At 38.6% G+C, this 21,255-nt stretch overlaps 1 protein-coding gene and 1 long non-coding RNA gene across 3 annotated transcripts in view; one reads left to right on the plus strand and one right to left on the minus strand.

Annotated features, from left to right (window-relative positions):
- Positions 1 to 918: 918 nt before the first annotated feature.
- On the minus strand, positions 919 to 11,069 carry LOC124118010. The gene is made up of 3 exons (XR_007218825.1): positions 10,976 to 11,069; positions 1,910 to 2,044; positions 919 to 1,229 (listed from the first exon to the last, which is right to left on the minus strand). It is a non-coding gene; the product is annotated as an uncharacterized LOC124118010 (long non-coding RNA).
- Positions 7,710 to 21,255, plus strand: part of LOC124118011 (hemicentin-1-like) — a 208,306-nt gene continuing 194,760 nt past the window's right edge. For both annotated transcript variants that reach the window (XM_048386729.1, XM_048386730.1), the window contains exons 1-3: positions 7,710 to 7,726; positions 15,004 to 15,056; positions 17,830 to 17,899. In XM_048386729.1, the coding sequence (XP_048242686.1) occupies positions 15,054 to 15,056; positions 17,830 to 17,899 (73 nt within the window). In that variant the 5' untranslated portion in view covers positions 7,710 to 7,726; positions 15,004 to 15,053. The remainder of the gene's footprint in view (positions 7,727 to 15,003; positions 15,057 to 17,829; positions 17,900 to 21,255) is intronic.

The raw sequence follows: 21,255 nt of genomic DNA on the forward strand, positions 1-21,255 counted from the left end.
TTTTTCTTAGTGTGTGTTGTAATATCTTGTTGATAACATTTTAATTTATCTGTAGACACTATTGCTCCTTTTTGATTCCTGCATATTGGTAACTTCCCCTTACATATTAAATATATTATAAATGATTTGTTGTTGTTGGTTTGTTGTTTAACGCCGCACTCAGCAATACTCCAGCTATATGACGGCGGTCTGTAAATAATCGAGTCTAGACCAGACAATCAAGTGATTGATATCATGAGCATCGATCCACGCAACTGGGATCGATGACATGCATCAACCAAGTCAGCGAGCCTGACCACCGATCCCGTTAGTCGCCTTTTACGACAAGCATAGTCACCTTTTAAGGTAAGCATTGGTTGCTGAAGACCTATTCTACCCCGGAATCTTCACTGGTCATATTATAAATGAACTCATGTATAAAAAAAACATAAATGATATTACTCAATACCCTTAACGGTCAGGTACAATCAACCAATACCTTCAATACAAATATTCTAATGCACTCACGACTGATAAATATCAGATTCTCCACAGGAAGTGTATTACACTCCATTGACACCTACGAGCACAGGAGAAGCTGATTGTGGAACTAGCACAGGTATGAAATAATGTAAATAATAAAGACAATCAAATGTTACACTTTGCAATTTACACTGACATGATGAATAAATTCATATACTTGGTGCTATATTATTCTCAAAATCCAAGTTTATGCTGTAAATACATGTGAACAAACAGAATACCGGTATCCCATGTGAGATGTTAACAGTTATAATTATCTTAAAAAATGATATACATTCCAGAAAAGAACCAAGCCAGTCTGGAGGATATAATGATAACTCCTGCTATCAGTATGTATAAAACATTATGCAACTTTATTAAATAGTATATTAGTATTAACATTAAAATCAATTCTAGTTAATAAAAATACAAATTTTATTTCAAGGAAAACCTAAAGGGACCAAGAAAACATCTAATGAAGGTATGGTATTGATTTGTTCATAATGTAGTAGTATCTGTATTACATGTGATCATAAATGTTTAATGAAATAATATTAATGAACATCCAAACATCATTAATGTAACCGAAATTGTCTGAATATTTTCAGAAGACATTCTGGGAGAGATAAAGTCCTTACAAGCCCAGGAGGAGAGAAAAGATGTCTCTCCTTGAGAAAATTCTGTCTGTACAGAGGGACTTGGGTGACATCCAAAGACAGAGGCTGGACCTGGAAAGAGAAAAATTTCAATATAAAAAATCATTTGGAAACATTTGTGATCACAAAGGTGTTTAGCTGTTTGTGTTATTATTTGGATATAGCATATGTACAAAAACAATTTATTTGCATAAACTCTAAAAACAATAATATGCAATATTCACAAGGGTGGCCATAAAGTGGCCCGGGATTTTGAAAAAGTGCTACCATACAGCTTTTAGTGTGGTATTATTGACATTATGTGGCCTCTTATTAAAAGTATCACAATTGGTTATGTATGCTACCTCATTTAAAACCAAATGTTGATAAGTTTTCCCCTGACTCTACATCAATCCATATTGTGGTTATCAGCAGGATTGCTGTCCACCTCTGGTCCAGAAGTCTCACAAAGAACATCTGGCTCAGGCAACCTTAGTTATATTACCAAATTATGAAGTTGAAAGCAGGCAGTAATAATTTTAAATCTCTTCTATGGGCCGAATAATAGGTATCCTGTTGATTTGTGGAGACACCTAAACAGATGTTACATACTTATATATATGTATTTACAAATATAGTGATGAATACATTCTAACAGCACAGGTATTATGAAATTACAATGACATACAATCACCAAAACACATGCTCATTAGTCCAGGCACTTCAGCAAAACCTTGAATTAAAACATAAACTTTCATGAATTAAATATTTACCTGAATCTAGATTTGCACAATCCAAATGCCCTCTCAACTGAGTTCCTTGTTCCAATGTGACAGCGGTTGTATTTCTCCTCTTTTTCATTTGCAGGGTTCTTGACAGGTGTCAGGAGGTAGGGTCCTCATGCATACCTAATGGAGAATGGTTTGATATAGTTAATGTTCCTGAAATATATGTATGTACATTAAAAGACAAACATGACATAAATAACTTAGACATACATATGTACCTGGCCTCAATCATCAAGAAGCCAGATGTCATATTTCGCTTCCTCCAGATGCCTTTTCAAATTGCAGTTGTTGAATATATGAGAATAATAAGTTGATTCTGGCCATTGGACAATAGTGTTTGTGAATCTTCAAACATAAATAAATAAATAAATAAAAAAAATTCACAAGTCCACATTCATTAAGAAAATAATTTTTAAATAAGCCGAATAATAATGAAAAACAAGCGTATAGTTGACAAAGTCATCTATATCCCCCGCCCATTTTAACACGTTATGGTCCCAAACCAGGTAACTGACCCAATATTTCTTTTAGCCCATGTCAAAATAGCTGCAATGAAAATTCTAAAATAAACATTTCTAAAACTCCTTAATATCAAATGGCACTAGTTCAGTATGCGCTTTTATATATAGACATGCAATGTTTGGCAAGGAAATACTTAACAGTTTATCTGTTATACTCCTTAAGTAAACCAATCCTATATTAAAACTTAAATCCAACTTGTTGTCATGGAAACATAAACAATAAAAATGTCTAAAAGTGCTATATATCAAAAGGCACCAGTTCAGTATGTGCCTGGTAGACATCCAATTTTTTTTTAAGAAAGTATTTAACGGTTTTTGAGTTACGCTCTGGAAACGAACACCACCCCTGTAGAACCGAAGTCCAACTTTTTGCCATGGAAACGTGAAAAATAATTTTTTAAATTCCTAAATAGCATGAGGCACCAGTCCAGTATGTGTCTGGTAACATGCAAAGTTTTTGTTGGAAAGTATTGAATGGGTTTTGAGTTATGCTACGGAAACAAACTCTACCCTATAGAACCTAAGTCCAACTTGTTGCCATGGAAACGTAAAAAATAAAAAATTATAAAACTCCTAAATATCAAAAGGCACCAGTTCAGTTTGTGTCTGGTAAACATGCAAAGTTTTGTAAGAAATTATTTAAAGGTTTTTGAGTTACGCTCCGGAAACGAACAGCACCCTTATAGAACCTAAGTCCAAGTTGTTGCCATGGAAAGGTAAAAAATAAAAATTTATAAAATTCCTAAATAGCAAAAGGCACCAGTTCAGCATGAGTCTGATAGACATGCAAAGTGTCGTAGAGAAATATTTAACGGGTTTTTGATTTATGCTCCGGAAACGATTTCGGGACGCACACACGCACGCACGCACGCACGAACACACGGACGGAACCCATTTCTATATCCCCCGCCAGCTTCTTTGGGGCGGGGGATAATTAGGACATAAATAAGCAAACATGAGCGATTGACAAATCAATTATGACACAATGACGTTTATTATCTGAAAGTACAAGCAAGTCTAAATTGTTTGTTCACATTGCAAGGTTTAAGGACTTCAAGGATATTTAGAGGCTTTCGTGAAACGGCCCCCAGACCAGGAACATGAAGATAAGTGGAGCAAGTGCACATGTTGTTGTGTTGCTGAGCAGTCTACGAGGCCGAGATCATGGTGTGATTGATTTGTTACCAGCGTTCAATACAAAGTCCAAAATCTATATATGTATATATAAGGCGATGCCATTTGAATTGGTCATGCCGACACACACACACCCCCCCCCCCCCCCCCCCCCTCCAAAAAATAAATATATAAATCGATCAAAATGAAATAAATAAATAAATAAATAAAAGTTGGAACCTGAACAGCACGATTAGTTCGTTGACGACGAAATAAATATATTTTCCAGTGTCTCTTGTAATCTTCGTATGTTCAGTGCCTCTTCTCAGTGATGGCATTTAAATTTAGATTTAAATTCACAACCCACATAGCTCAAGGGAGGACCATTTGATATTTTATTCCCAGCCTAAATACTCGTGATTAGCAAAGAGAAACTGTGTTTATTTTCTTTAATTTCGTTATTATCACCAGCCCATGAGACTGTAGTCGCTAAGTACGATACAGCACAGTGGGCTACTACACGAATACAGCAAGTACGATACAGGACAGTACTACATGAATGCAGCATGCACTATACATAACATTACTACACAAATAGTACTGCAAGTAAGATATAGAAAAGTACTCCAGGAATACAGCATGCACTATACCAGCGTTAGAAATTGGCACTAGTCCTATAGTCCTAGACAAACTGCCCAATAGTTAAGGTATTCTAAGGACTAGTAGAAATTTGCCCCTTTAAGGGTTTTGCTATATGTTATCATTATAAGGACTAGTGGACTAAAACTTTTAGTTTCTACCGCTGTATATATTACAATAATACACGAATACAGCAAGTACGATATAGAAGAGTACTACACGTATACCGCAAGTACGATACATCACACTACACGAATAGAATAAGTAAGACATAGAAAGGTAAGGCATGGAAATACTCCAGGAAAACAGAATGCACTATACATTACACAACAACACGAATACAGCAAGTAACATATAGACAGGTACTCCAGGAACACAGCATGCACTATACATTACAGTAATACAAGAATACAGCAAGTACGATACAGTACAGTGCTACACGAATACAGCAGGTACGATACAGTACAGTGCTACACGAATACAGCAGGTACGATACAGTACAGTACTATACGAATACAGCATGCACTATACATTACAGTGATACACGAAAACCGCAAGTACGATACAGTACAGTATTATAAGAATACAGCAAGTACGATTCATTACGTCACTACACGAATACAGCAAGTACGATATAGTACAGTACTAGACGAATACATCATGCACTGTACATTACAGTACTACACGAATACAGCAAGTACGATATAGTAGGGTACGACACGAATACAACAAGCGCGATACAGTACAGCGCTACTCGAATACAGCAAGTACGATTCAGTACAGTACTACACGAATACAGTAAGTACGATTCAGTACAGTACTACATGAATACAGCAAGTAAGATTCAGTACAGTACTACATGAATACAGCAAGTACGATTCAGTACAGTACTACATGAATACAGTAAGTACGATTCAGTACAGTACTACACGAATACAGTAAGTACGATTCAGTACAGTACTACACGAATACTGTGAGTACGATTCAGTACAGTACTACACGAATACTGTGAGTACGATTCAGTACAGTACTACACGAGTACAGTAAGTACGATCCAGCACAGTTCTACACGAATACAGCAAGTAAGATAAAGAAACGTACTCCAGGAATACAGTAAGCACGATACAGTACAGTGCTACGCGAATACAGCAAGTACGATACAGTACAGTGCTACATGAATACAGTGATATTAAGGTTTAAAAAAATATTTCTTTGTCATTTCATATGTTTCTTGAGAATGTCATTGCTAAAATTGTGAACATATTTTTTTATCCACATTACGAAAGCGACTTGCGTCTGTGCCTTCCCCAGTAAAGGAGATTATATACCAAGCTACCAGTCTGTTGTTTCGCGTTAGGTTTATACTTCCTTGTCATGTTGCTAAGGAATGACACCAACAGTGTAAAATTGATTTATAACTTTTTTTATCCACTCTCACGAGTTCATAGGAAATGTACGTACACGTTTAAACCTCCGTGGCCAAGCGGTTTGGCGTCTGCCCGGAGAACAGAAGGTCGGAGTTCTATCCCCGGCCGCGTCACACAAGACGTTAAAATATGGTACTTGTTTGTTAACCTGCCTGGCGCTAGTCATTAGTGATAAAACAAAGACTGGTCAACTCGGAGTCAGTATACTGTGTCTGAGTGGGATATTCATGTTAAACTGCGGCATGGCATCTCAATGGGCTATCACTATAAAATCGAACCAGTACAAGCAGCCACACACACACACAGATATACACAGACACACACACGTGGATGCCCGTACCTTTATAAGTGCAATAGCCTTGAACGCAGCGTTAAACCCTTCACCTCACATGTTAGCTCAGGAAAAAAACATCAAGGAGCACAAAGTAGTTCTTAAAATTTAGAGGAGCACGGAGTAGTTCTCAGAATTTGAGAATGAAACAATACATTATCGTGCGAATAATATATACTGATACAATAAATCGCCTTAACATATCATTGAATATGTTAGCACATTGTAAATGAGACTTCACAATTATTGCTTGTTAGCAGTATTGTTTATCATGCAGAAGAAACTTTGTTCCATATGTTTGATTAGGGAAACAAATCTGCGGTGAATTAGTATTATCGGTCATCGATAATCACGTCGATATAATTGTTGTATCATTTTAAGAAAATGTTTGAACATCATTAGAACGGATTATATTAATTTACATTTTTAACTTCATAATACAGGCATACGTGGTTGGTAACATTTGACATAGCAGTTCAGTATTTAGAATACAGCAAGTGACTTTGTTCGAAATATGCCTCTGTTCACCCAGGTAGGGTGATATGTTAATGTGACTTAACCTTCAAGCGCCGGAAAGGCAGCTTGGGTTGTATACTCTCCCGGGAGCTGACAATGCAAATCGTGTGCACACTAATCAAGTGACTGGGGTAATAATGCAGCGCTTTGAGCATGGTGTAGGGTATGGATTTGGAGCCTTTAAAATATGCACATTATTATTATTTTCAAAATTATATTTTGTCGACCGGAGAAGTGGAAAAATCTTTTCCAGACTAAAACCCCAGTCCCCACTTTCATAAAACGATAAATTCCTTAATAATTTGTAACTTCTAAAACAACATTTACATCATTATTAATGTCGGTACTTGCAAAATATGTCATTGATCCTGAAAACTATTCTAACATGACGAATTTATGTAATTTCAGTACTTAAAATTTCATCTTCTCTTTTTGTAAGATTTGCATTGAACTTTTTTTCCCTTCACATATTCACATTGGGTTTTTCTTTAAATTTCAATTAGTTGAACACAAAATATAGTCTTTACACGTGTACATAACTATATTGAAACGGGGATGAGCAGAAGATGGAAACAACAGACGGTACCTGATAATGGTTAAACACGACAAACGTGGGTTGATTCTACACGTGTATGTTATGGAAAGAAAGGCTCGTAAAGAAGTGTTCTGTGTTTTGAGCGATCCGGCCCTTTTAAGGGTAAAATTATACATCCTTTCAGAATTGTAACGAGCGACTGATATCCCATGTTAATTCAAAAGTAATATTTACAGAGCATTTAATGCACAATTACCTGCTGTCTGCAAGTGACAAGGTATGTCAACGTCAAACACCTTTTCAGGTAAGGAGGTGACATGGAAATCTGAAAGTTTCAGAACTAACCAAATGTAAGGGATTGATTTGAGCCTAACGGGGAGTGATCTGAGCCGTGAGTGAGTATTTTGGGCCTTGTTGAGGGTCGTGACCTGAGCCGAGGCTGAAAGCATTCTGGAATGAATTTTTTTAAGGGATTGGTTTGAGCCTGCTATATACCGGCACGTATATTTCGTATGTCGACCAAGTCCCGGAGAGAAATCAGCTGCAAAAATAGCCTCAGCCCTTCAGAGACAGTTGCTTTGAAAAAACTTACCCCCCACATTGCTTGAACACACTGGAATCAATAATCTTATCCGTCTAAAGCGTGTTGTCTGATTTGACATATGATGACATTGTTGGGTTAACTATCAGTTGAAGTTTGACATACATAACTGTTGAACGGTAAGTTCCCTCAATTTCTGCAATAACAGGGTAACTGGATTGAAGGTCTCGCATGTGTGTACTAAACGGTATCCGAAAACCCTAATTTTATGAACCAAAGATGTATCAGTTTAGGCAATGTCAACTTGACCAGGAGCAGGATTGGTTTCGACACTACACACAAGGAAATATTTGCTGATTGGCCACCATTAGTTATCATTTTTGAATTTTATCTGACAGAAAACAGAGTGTTGGCGACAGGGCAGATAGCTCTTTGAGAGGATATTTTTGGAGAGATATTGCACATTTAGTCAGTTTGTTTGTACAGGATATTTACCATCCCCAAGCACACAAGCGTGATAACCTCTTTATCATATAATGTCATTCTTTAATTATGTGCTTGAAAATCGCTTTCCCTCTCTCACAAACATTACAGAAACATTGCGAGTTTTCCTGGAATGCGCGCATTAATATTTATTACGTCACAGGGTAAGTGATGTGTCAGTCGGACAGTGACAGTAGCCAATATAGTTCCAACTGAAATCTGTTTCTTATACAGTGGCGAAGCAACATATACGCAAAACAACAATTGTTTTTACTTGCATTTCGCGGCAATCCATCGGTCTGTCCGCTAGAGTACCTGCCCTTTGTCAAAGGGAAGCTACTCTAACCCTAGTCTATGAGACGTCACGGGCACGTTCAGACGTTGTTGACAGTCGGCCTGTCCTGTCATAACGTTAAGTACAGTCAGATGTACACAGCGACAAAACGAAACAAGGTAACAATTCAAACATATTTCGGCCAAATCCAGCTATTTTAATTTGTGGAAAAGGTTTCAAGCCGCAGAGGTCTACAAGCACAGATATGGCTACTGATCCCGCTTGGCTAGGCCTAGTGCCCTTGGCAAAATTGTTTCGAAATTTATATCGTCAAAGTTGCCAAAACTTGTAAAAAGCCTTAGCTACGTCAGTTAGACACCGATTTTCAGTATATTAGACTGTTCTTTTAAGGATTGACTGTGTATTTTTTTCGGTTCATTGAGGTATGAATCGAAAAACGGATGTGCAAACTGTATGAATCCGCGTAGCGAATTCTTACAAAAGTTTGCACATCGGTTTTTCGATTCATACCTCAATGAACCGAAAAAAATATACAGTCAATGCTTATAATTAAATTCGACAACGTTAAACATGTTTTATCTACAATAGTTTAACCCAAAACAGTTGCATATATCAAAACAGACAAAAATGACGACATTGATAAACATTCCAGGTGTAGGAATATATACAGTGGCGTGACATGAATCAGGTGATCGTTTAATTTATGCACATAACTTGACACGCCTACACAGTCAGTAGCCAATCAACGGAGAGTGGGATTAAAACAATGTTCATTAGACCTGTCAATTAAGGCAAGAGGCAAAAAGAACTGCAACAGTCAGACTGTAACGAACCGGAAGAAATATGTCGACCGAGAGAAAGCGGCTGTTTCAAATAACATGGTCATTTACTGCGTGATTCAAACATTACTTCCCTGATTACGGTAAAACTCAGTTAGAGAAATGCTAGTTAGACATGAAACCCGAAGACATGAAAGTTGAACCGAGACGAGCGGGGAAAAAACAGGCGAGAGAGCCTGCACGTTTGCTGTTTCATTCGTTTTCGGTTTCAAACGGTTGTTTGGAAAATGAATATGCATGAAAGTCGCTAAATGTCCTGTGCATGACGATACACGTCTGCAGAAAGGGAATTCCCTCGACTATTATATTGGGATTCCCCGACATTCCGCAGTAATAAAAGTAGTGCGCCGCGGTGGGCGTGGCTTAATTTTTTACATTCATTGGGAAATGAATGCAATAACACGTGACCAATTCAGCTAATCAGAATGCAGGAATTTCCATGAACACAACGAAAATTTAATTATTTGATAATGTTAGCAATTATCTCTGTAGTTTATCCAATCATACTTATGATGACGTCATAAATTACAACTGTGACGTCATAATGTATTTACACACTCCAGCGACGACACCAAGTAATTTAACAATTGTAGGGAGACATTTGAATTAAAATATACAGTATTTGTAAAGTAGCAGTGTAACATTTACGATTGAAATGACAAATCTATTAATACATTCTAGAGTTCAATTTGGGTTTCATCAATTGGATAAACATTTGTTCTTTTTCCAGTCTCTGCTGCTTGTTACTGGTATACAATTTATAAAACGGAAAAATACTAAATTATCCGTTTCTGCAATCATCAATGTGTTTGCTGACACTTAAGCATCGAACATTAGGGTCTCTCATCTGCTGTTTGTGTACAGTGACTCTATCTTTTAATTCCATGCCGGTTTCGCCGATGTAGTTTTCGCCGCACTCCGAACATCTCATAACATACACCACATCTTTGCTGCGGCAGTTCATGTCGGCTTTCACAATGAAACCCTTGCCATTTGCAAAAAGGAAAATGGTACCTTCATTAATGATGTTACACGTGCCGCATCTACTTACACATGGTACACTCTCTGTACAAGAATATTTGGATAGACAAAGCATTTGCTTGAGATTGTTTTGTTGCCTGGTACTTTTTATAATTTTGAATTTATTCAGTCCTTGTTTCATTTTATCACTTGGCTGTAGAATTGGGAGGTTGTCCCTTATGACTAGCATGATATCACAGTTATTAGGATTGAAGGTGGACACAAACGGTATAATTTGATCGCCCACAGACTTTTCATTAGGTTTCAAGAGAGAATTTCTTGGAATTTTTAACGACTTTTCTGTAGCGTCATTTATGACGCGAAGCGGATATCCTAGCTTCCTGAGATACCCCATCAATTCTTTCAATCTCAAGTCTCTTTTATCCGTTTCCGACACGATGGTACATAGGCCTACTCTCCGCGCAAGTGAATAAGGAATGTTAGTTCTTGTATGCCTGGGGTGACATGAACCGAATTGTAAGTATTGATGGGTGTCCGTTGGTTTGGAGTAGATATCAGTTTTCAATTTAACTTCCCAACCAGTTGAGGAAGATACTAAATTGAAGCCCTACGATTTATTAACTACCATCCCTTATACTTAAACTAAATACTAGATTTTTCATTTTCATGATTTAGATATCACACATATACGAAAATATGTTCTTTTTCAAAGTGACACCCACACAACTGAGCTTTCCGTTCGATAACTTGATGGCGTATTAATGATATTAGTAGTATTTTACGGACAGGCATATAATACAAGCCAGCGCAAATGTATCAACAAACCATACCTTGTAGCTTCGTATTGCCACAGACCTGTGCCCTGTCCTCTCAGCGATAAGCCGTTCGTCTAGGCCAGAGTCATACAGACGTGTTGCAGTGGTGGCCCTCGGGGAGTGGTTGGAATAAACACCACTAAAACCTGCCACTTTACACAGTCGTCCGAAAGTGCCTCTTAAAAGATGTAATCCAATCGGAATGTCAGCATACCATGTATTTTCTCTAACAAATTTCAATGGCTTCAAGTAAAATGCGGTGCATATTCCGTCTTTAGGTCTGAACATAACATAAAAAAACAAATTAATATAAACACATGTGTTTTCAATATCAAACATCGAGTTAAAGTGAGTAATGACAATTCCCCGCGCACAGGGGTGTGAACTTCATTTTGTTAACTTAATGACGCCCAATGTAGTATGACATCATAATTAAATATTGTTCACGTTAACCATCGATGCTAAAATATGTATTGCTTCAAATTATACTCAACAATAAAGTTCCTTAACACCAATATTTTAGTGTATTTTTCAAACAAGTGCGTCACTAAATTGTAATGAAGTCATAATAATAGGTGACGTGTTATGAACACTTGAGTTGAAAATTCCAAGACAGTTAAATCAACTTGCCAATATACTCTTAAAAGGTACTTCACTGATACCCTTACCATTAAATGTTACTGTCAAATTCATTGATAACTTACCTGAGTGACATGTACTTTTCATAAAGCCGAACAAGGCACCTCTCTGGACGTTCCAAGTTCTGGCCCACTTTGACGCATTTTCGTTCACACTGTCGGTGTTTAAGCCAACTCTGTTTTGGACACATCTTCCATGTATTTTAGACATTTCAACCCATCAGCACCTACTGTTATTTCGAACTGTGAATCGGACCTGTTCTTAGATATCTGTGCTTATCACCAGCCCTCAGAGCACAATTGAGGCCAATTAAATACACCATTGTATCTAATAGCTGTTGGGGGTACCCTCCCCCAGCATCCCCTTCTCCCACAACATGTCTTCCTGGTCCACACTGACAACTTCAGCCTGCCTTTTCTCTATCCCGATTCTCTGTCTTGCCAAATATTTCATTCTCGCATCTAGCACGGACCTTAATCCTTGAAACATCGGAGATTCGAAATAAATCAGTTGAGTGCCGTTTCTTCTGATATAATATTGTAGATATGAGACAATTTCATAAAGAGTATTTCCGCGATATTCATCGCCTTTCTTATTTCTGACCTCAATCATAAAATACATCAATATTTTATACTCCCTTTCCTCCTGAGCCAGTGACCAATGTCAGGGTTCAATACCATGTCCTCTGTTCTGCCCCACTTACGCCGTTCCTTCACCCACCCTTGAAACAAGCGAACTGCCCACATTCTCTTTTTTTCAGTATTCGATGAGTATGCCGAATCACACAACTTCTTGATGTTAATGTTAATGTTGGCTTGCCAAACCTTGCTGAACTTGAATCTACGCTTTGTTCAGAAGCGTCACGTGATTAGGGTAATTCTGATGACGTTAATGGCGACCGAGTGTTACAAGGTAGCAAATTAAGAAGGTGAGATTCAATTGCTTGGCTTGCTTTGTACAGATTAGTGTCAGAACCTTAGGAAAACCCTTCGAGATCAATCAACTCACATTTACCAACATCAAAGTTTGGATGTTCATTTATATCCAAATTTAGTAAAGTTTCAAAATCTGAATTAACGTCCACCTCAAAAATGTTGAAACTATTTTGTGTGACAAATACATCGTTGTCGGAATCATTTGCACTCATGCTGACAACCCTGCCGAGTCGAACGTCGTTCATCGAAAATCGAAAAATATGATGTCGCATGTGCAGATATACACACCACGCTCCCGTAGTTGTGCACATTTATTGGTGTGTTTTAGCGACTTGGTTTGTCATGACTATGTACAACTAGAACACACACGTGAATATCACTTGAAGATTAGTTTGAGGCATTAACTTGATCGAACTTTGTTTTAAGTAGGAGAAAGTCCTCAATCTCGCGATTATTTTCGCACGTGAAACTTGTTCTCGGCCTGACGGCCTCGAACAAGCTTCACGTGCGAAAATATTCGCGAGATTTCGGACATTCTCCTAAACTTAAATAAGTGGAGTAAGACATTCTCCTAAACTGTGTTCAATCTTACTCCACTTATTTAATTATTACTATATGTATGTATGTATGTATGTATGTATGTATGTATGTATGTATGTATGTCAGAACCTATTATCACCGTGAACGTTTTTTACATACACTCTCTCAAAAAAGAAACGCAACCCCAGTCTGAAAATGTGAGAAAACCCAAAGAAGAAAAATATTGATAGTAAATACAATTTTTCTGATATGCACTTATACCATGTACTCTGTTTATTAACGTAAGCGCCCAAACACACCAATTTTCGTGCACAAGGGCATTTTATTGTTACTTTTATCATAGTGAGCAAAATTGTCACGTGGCCCATGCCAAAAGCCTCATGCACGTGCAATTCATGGAAAGAGCAGTAGAAGTATGGGTTTATAAAAGCACGTGTTGATTAGCGATTCACTCTATCATTTTCACCGAAAGACAAGGTCGAATATGCCACGGATGAGTGCTGCAGATCGAAATATCGCCACTGGTCGTATTGAGGCCGGATAAAGCTTTGGAAACGTTGCCCGGTTTTAATGTTCATAAAACAACGATTTCCGGGCTTTGGAGCCGATACACCAAGTTTCATGCAACTGAAGATCGCCCCAGAAGTGTTGGGCCAAGGGTTACCACACCACCTCAGGGTCGATTCATCCGGGTCATCCACCTACGTAATTGGCTAGCCACACCTACCGTCACTGCAACACAGGTGCCAGGTTTGAGAAGAGTGTCCGCACAAACAATTAGGAACCGTCTACGGTCTACGTGCAAGAAGACCACTTATTGGACCTGTTTTACGCCACGAACATCGACGCCAACGACTCTGTGGTGCACCAACGTTCGGATATGGACCCTCAGAAACTGGAGGCGCGTCTGGTTTAGTGATGAATCACGTTTTCTCTTACAACGCCGTGACGGAAGACAGCGTGTCTATAGAAGAGGAAACAAACGTTTTGCCCCGAACAGTGTTCGGCAGGTCGACAGATTTGGAGGAGGGAGCGTCATGGTGTGGGGAGCCATGTCTTACAACCAAAGATCAGACTTGGTGATCATTCGTGGCAATTTGACAGCCAAGCGCTATATCAATGACGTCTTACAGCCTCATCTTCTGCCGATTATCGACCAACAGAGGGAGCTCTATCAACACGACAACGCCCGGCCGCACACTGCTCATGCAACAGTGAATTTTCTCCAGAATTCTAACGTCAACGTGTTACCTCCCGATCACCAGACATCAACCCAATCGAACATCTTTGGGATTATCTGGACCGACGAGTAAGTGCACGTACACCGCCGCCGCAGACGTTGGATGCACTAGCCGTTGCACTGCAGGAGGTGTGGAAAGCAATCCCTCAGGAAAGAATCCGGCGTCTAATCCGTTCTGTTCCTAGGAGGTGTAATGCTGTGATCGCAGCTTGAGGTACTGAGAAAGACGCCCCCTTGCGTCATGTAAATCTTAGTGAGAGAACTGTCGAAGTCTGGACTTAAACTTGCATAACTGTACTGCCACCATGCCAAATTTCATATTGTTGTCTTCAATAATAAATGTGTTTTAATAACTTGAATATTGAGATAAACATCTTGAAAATATAGGGGTTGCGTTTCTTTTTTGAGAGAGCGTATATTCCACAATGTAAAAGTTTGAATTATTGTGCGAAGTAAGATGTAACTTGCTCCTTCATGTGCTCCAGAAACTTTTTGTCGCAGTGGCTCTGATCAGACTGCTGTCTTGAAAGGTCAAGTGAATGATGTAACAAAAATAGCTCGGTAACAATCTGCACACGCCAACACATAGCACTTGAAGCAAGTTACAGCTTGTATCTGTTGCTCCTCCCAACCAATTGCTGAGATAATGCTGGCTATATATTAGATTATTCAAACGTTTTTCTTGTCAGAGCTCCAAATCAGCTTACCTGTCACGACGTTCTCTGTGTCCAGCCGGTCGATGGTACGTATGCATTAAACTTGCCTTACGAGTATGTTTGGCTTTCTTTATTTCTTCATCTAAGTTGTTTAAATAACTTTGTTTTGTTCGAAAAACATCATTGGTGTGTTTTAAACTTGTAAGAACATTTCTCTATGTGGACTTTATTTTTCAAGTACAGATAAAAGTGATGCAATGAAATGCCTCTGGCGTTATTAAATCTGTGAACCAATGACTTTGCTTGCAACATGTTCTCTCCTTAGTCATCTTTACAAATAATTTATGTCAGGTCGCGTTTATAATTGGCGAAAAACAGAAGGACCTTTACTAATTTTCTGCTCTCTATATTTGAGTCTTATTGTTATATTGGAGCCAGATGCTAAAACCTATAAAGCACCCATGATGACGCTGCGCCGCACACTAGGCGGATCCCGACACTGAATTGTTATAAACACACACGTGTTGTGTTCAGTTGCAGGGACATGAATATTATATGAGTCATATCTATGTTCATGTTAGTGGTATTTCCGCACAAGCGTGTTTTTCAAATATACTCATTATAGAAATTCTTTTTAAAACTATGTTTGTATAAATGTAAAAACTTGTGAATATGTGCCTCCGTATTTTATGTGATTATTTATGGCTAATATTAACCTGAAGCTGTGTATGAATAGGTGCAAGTACAAGACGACTGTTATAGGGCAATGTATGTTTTCATGAATAGAAACAACACATTCAGGACTCTTACAAGTCTTAATGTCTTCAGCAATATTTTAACATAGACGTTTGTCTTGCTGTGTTGTTTAATGTCATATCTATTCAATTCGACACAAATCAGATCTTTAAAATAACAAAACATATACTCTTCAAAAAAAAAGAAACGCAATAGGGATATTTTGGGCCATAAAAGCAAAATGTAGAGGTTTGATGTGTTATAGTGTCAGTGACACATTCCCGGATCAAAATGATGACAACAATGACATGCAAACCATTAGTCGGGAAACACGTACAATTCGTAAAAACGCACCCAATGTCTGGTTCAGCGACGAATGGATGGAAGAGCACGGGGCTACATACGTCGGGGAGAACGTTACGCCGGAAACTGCGTACAGGACGTGGAAAGGTTTGGTGGGAGTAGCGTTATGATGTGGGTGGATATCTCATCATGGAAGGACAGGTTTGGTCCATATCCGATTATTCTCGAAATTTCTCCTACCACACGTCCTTGCCAACGGCAACGGTGTATTCGAGCAGGACAACGCTCGACCGCATACAGCACGGATCACACGAGCCTGTCTACACAACAACAACCTTGATGTTCTCCCCTGGCCCTCCAGATCCCCGAATTTGAACCCGATAGAACACTTGTGGGATGAATTTGATAGACGTCTACGCCGACGTCAACCACAACCCCAGACGTTGCAGCGGTTTGCTTTTGCGTTGCAGGCCGATTAGGCTACCATTCCCCAGGATGTGATTCGCATACTCGTCTCTTCCATGGGCAGGAGATGACAGGCCGCCGCCGCTATCGATTCGAACAGGGGGCATACGCGTTATTGATGGTAGCTGACCTTCACCTTGGACTTTTCCTATGTACCGATAACTGAGATGACTGCAATCACCAAGTGTTCTCCCCACAACATTATGGCTCAATACCTCGTACGGTTCCTCGTATAAATGTATTTTCCTACCTCACACAAATCTGGCTTTGCGTTTCTTTTTTTAAGAGTATATGTCATAAAAAAGCATCACACATTTTCTTCCGAAACTCAGAAACGTGGTTAACTCAGTATGTTGTTTGTAGTGTGTTTTGCCTATATCGAAAGCATATAGTTAAATCAGCTGGCATTTGTTAAGCTTTAACAATAATAATTTAGTCCCAATGTAGTTTTTATTTAAAGCAAACTTTGAAATGATGATTTGCCCTAATCATCGTGGAGGTCCCCCAATATATAACCCCTCACACCCCATCCCCTCGTTTTTCTGCAAACGATTATCCCGGTTACACTCCGATCCTATCTATCTTTGAAACACTGCTGTATATATCATCGGCAACTAGTTCAATTACCTGTCATTTTCACGTTGCTAGGCTCGAGATATGTCGAGAAACATACATTTCCCCCTGCACATTTAAAATAGGTCAGATCCGTTGTCACACTAGACAAGTAAAACACTTTTACGTGAAATGCATTCACATCCTGATTGCAAAACCCCACAAGATCGACTTCAAATGGAGATAATAATTTTCGTTTGATATTGTTTGGAGATGGACTATTACTGAAACCACACAACCCACTCCTGACTCGGCCTGTACATCGATTTGTCTGTATTTGTATTTAAACAACCATCATGGTTTGTGTCACTGTCTTCTACGGGTTCACTGAAAGTACGGAGTCCATACAAGAGAGACATGGAATATGAATTCCTTCGTTCATTCGCAATCAATATATTACTTTAATTTCCTTTATTTAAGCACTAAAACAGTCGCAATAATAGTGTGCAATTGCGTTGCGTCGATATGAAAATGATTTGCCATCAAGTGTGAACGACTGATTAACGGTGAATTTGGAAGAACAAAAGGATAATTTGAGGATAACAAATCCAAGGACTGTAGTAGTCACTACTTCTAATGTCGGAATGCTGAATGCCTAGATTTGTAACGTATTGCATATCACCTTTGACGTGTCAACGGATCAAGACTCGTTTTATATATATAAATATTCTTATATTGTGCAGACCCATTGCTGCGTGCCAATCGTTATTTGGCGTATTTATTGTTTTATGTTTTGTTTTGCAGTTTCTATCAAGGGAACCCAAGCTACGACACATTCTACCATGCCTGACAAGCGTTGTTTGGTGCTTGAGTGGTAGGTGTATATGCTGTTGTTTACGCGCACTCTACTATCAATCAGTATCAAGTACGTTACATACATTACAATATGCCAGCCTTATTATTTTCTTGATTAGCTTTGTGTTTTAGAATGAGATCAGTCTGTCATGGGGTAGTGGTTAAAGCAATGGCCCATCACGCCAAAGAGCCGGGTTCGATTCCACATATGGATACATTGTGTAAAACCCATTAAAGCAGTCCTCGCCTTGATATGGCAGGGGTATTGCTCGGAGCGGCGTAAAGCATAATTCGCTCATTCAGGCACTGGGAGATTGGGAAGCCTTGTTGCTGAAGCGTTCGATTGGTACGTAACGCTGATCCAGATTTCATTCTCAATGTATGTACCACGTGAGGAGCAAACCGATATTGCAGCTATATTGCTAAACCGGCTTAAATTGCACTCATTTGCTTCAAATCCCCCCAATATTATTGTCTGTCAAAATACCTATGATATCATTTTGAATTTTACGTGAAGGGTTAGCGCACGTAAAATCCTTCCTGTAGATTGTCGGTAACTTCGTAAATTCGAGTTTAGTGGAGTTATTATTTGCAGTTTGGAATTATTTATAAACCGTAGATAAATGTTCAAGTAGCAGTATAAATTCTGATGTAGAGTTACTGTTAATTTCGGCCAAAAAACCGAAAAGGTCACAACTTTTCCTATTGCATACACGATAATATATAATGATTTAGAGGCATTTTAAGTTTAGTTTAAAATAACTACAAAAAAGTAAGTGACAGGTGAAAAATGTTTTTGTTTTACACGTCTGGCAAACTTAACTTACCTCCTTTCTTCATTGAGTACACACTATGAAGTTCGTATAATGTCAGTCATGAGGTCTTTGGGAACTTTTGTTGTAAGTATATCATATAAGCTATACTTTGAGTGATTGCATACGAGCAAAAATCAGGGCCCTTTACACAAAACAACCTCAGGTTAGGCAAACCTCAACCACTATTGTTAGAATTAAGGTTAACTTAGTCTGAAGTTTCGCTTGTTTGACAAAGCAACCGTAGCTCGATCTTAATTCCGTTTGTCAAACGTAGCGCTAAGGTTGCGATCTTTAGGCTGTATGACATGGCGTGCTGAAAGCATACCTCGATGCTGTTAAGAACACGACAGTTTAGGATTCTTTGCTTATTTTCTAACACAATTTGTTGAGACCGACTTACATCGCCAAAAGTAGTATAGGAAATGACAGTTCTAGACCACTGAGACCTAGGCCAGATTCATACCCCAATAATGCTACTACAGAGGTAATGTTTTATGCAATGCAGCAATGCGATCCAATGATCGTCATGGATCAAATTAGAGAAAGATCAATATTAATTAATAATGGATAAAATTTACTATAGCCCGCGAGGATATTGGAAAGGTATAGGAGCAATACAAAAACTGGCAATTGCTGCTAAGGTATCTAAAGATGTTGCCAAGGATTGGTTAAAGAAATAAGCAATATGACAAATATACTTACCAGCCCCCTTGTTATATACCGAGGAAAAAGTTTGATATTTTCACAAGGAATGAAGTTCATCAGGCTGACCTCTTGTTTCTTCCTCATGATAAGGTAAGACGCAAAACCTATAAATATGCTTTAACCGTAGTAGATGTAGCTAGTCTGTTTAAAGAGGCTGAGCCATTTACCTCGAAAGATTCAACCGAAGTAGCTAATGCACTGAGCCGCATATATAAAGGTGGACCATTAAAATGGCCTTAGTTGTTTTAAGTAGATCCTGGTCGCAAGTTTATGGGATCAGTAACTAAACTATTAACAAAGCACGATTGTTTGCATTAGCTAAATTGTCCAGGGAAGATAACAGAAATTGTACAGAGCCTATGGATCTAAGTCCATTACATTGTTTTGTTCTCGCTTTCCTATCCATGTCCGTATAATGTATGGTTTAAGTCAATGCGAATGATATATATCTTTCCATATTATTAGGAATGCACTTAAACCACCATCAGTCTTTGAGATAGCTTTCATGATGAGATGAGAATCATATCCTCTAAGGTCATGAAACACCGGGGCGGTCAGGTAGCCTAGTGGTTAAAGGGTTCACTTGTCACGCCGAAGACCCGGGTTCGATTCCCGACATGGGTACATTGTGTGAAGCCCATTTCTGGTGTCCCCCGCCGTGATATTGCTGGAATATTGCTAAAAGCGGCGTCCAGTGCTCTAAAGTTTCTTGTATTTGCTGAATTGATGCATCTAATGATGCGCTTATAGACTCTTGCATAAACAGTAATGACCTTTGACCCCAATCCCACATACAGAACATGTATAGTTAACTCTCACAACATTTTTGGGATTGGCCCATGCATATGAATTTACATCTGGATGTGCCCTTTGCCATTGTGATAAATATACACTTCTAGTATCATTTGTCTAAATGCATGTCAGCTGAGTCTCTGCCTTGTGTCATGACTATTAATAGCATGGCTAAAAATAGCAACTGCCTACAATCCCAACACTATAAATGCTATCTTGCAGTCTTTCTGTTTCTCTGACGGTGTATAGACCATGAGTGAGTGTTGGCTTTGTGCCAATTGGGTCAAGTGTCTTCCCAGTATTTGTGCATGGCTGTTTCAACATCCTTAAACGTTACGAAGCTCTTCATTGATAAAATCAAGCCTCTGCATTCTTTTCCTGGTCCATTGTGACTGGGCTGTTTCGAGTTGTTCTAATGCTTTATTGTGTCATTTCTGCTCCTCTCATAGAAGAGAATAAAAAATTACTCCCCGAAAATCACTCCACTGACCATCATTACAATTGATGCCATTTTATGCTTGAACTATGTTCATAAATATTCAAATGTTTGATTATTTCATTATGTCTTCTGGGATAAGTCCTTGTTTGTTTAGCATTTCCTTAGTAGCCATAGCTAGGCCTACATCTAGAACCATCATACCAATATCATAACCATCAAAATCTAGCTTGGGTGGTTGGGCTTTAGTAATCATTTTACCTATACGAGCATAGACTATTGCTAAGCCACTAACAACTGCCGAATGAGACACTGTGTTTACCAACATTTTACCGTCTGTAGCTGGAGTAGTCATGCTTTTATAACATTACATGAGGGCTTAACTCTAATTGAACATCATCCAATTTTTGAACTGGTGGTGTTTTCTCTTCTCCAGTCTTAAAAAACAACAATACCACTGCTATAACGCCTAGTGCATAGGGAGCCCAAGTTTTAATCCGTTGTGTACAATGTTCACTGTGTAGTTTTGCCTTCCTTGCTAATAGCCCCCTTTTACCAGCGGCTACTTTTCTGGTTTTTTTAGTCACTCTGACTTGTGGTGTTTCCATGTTCAGTTGTGGCATTTCC

Source organism: Haliotis rufescens, unplaced genomic scaffold (assembly GCF_023055435.1).
Source record: "Haliotis rufescens isolate VD_foot unplaced genomic scaffold, xgHalRufe1.0.p SCAF_10, whole genome shotgun sequence".
In the NCBI taxonomy this organism is placed as follows: Eukaryota; Metazoa; Mollusca; class Gastropoda; order Lepetellida; family Haliotidae; genus Haliotis; species Haliotis rufescens.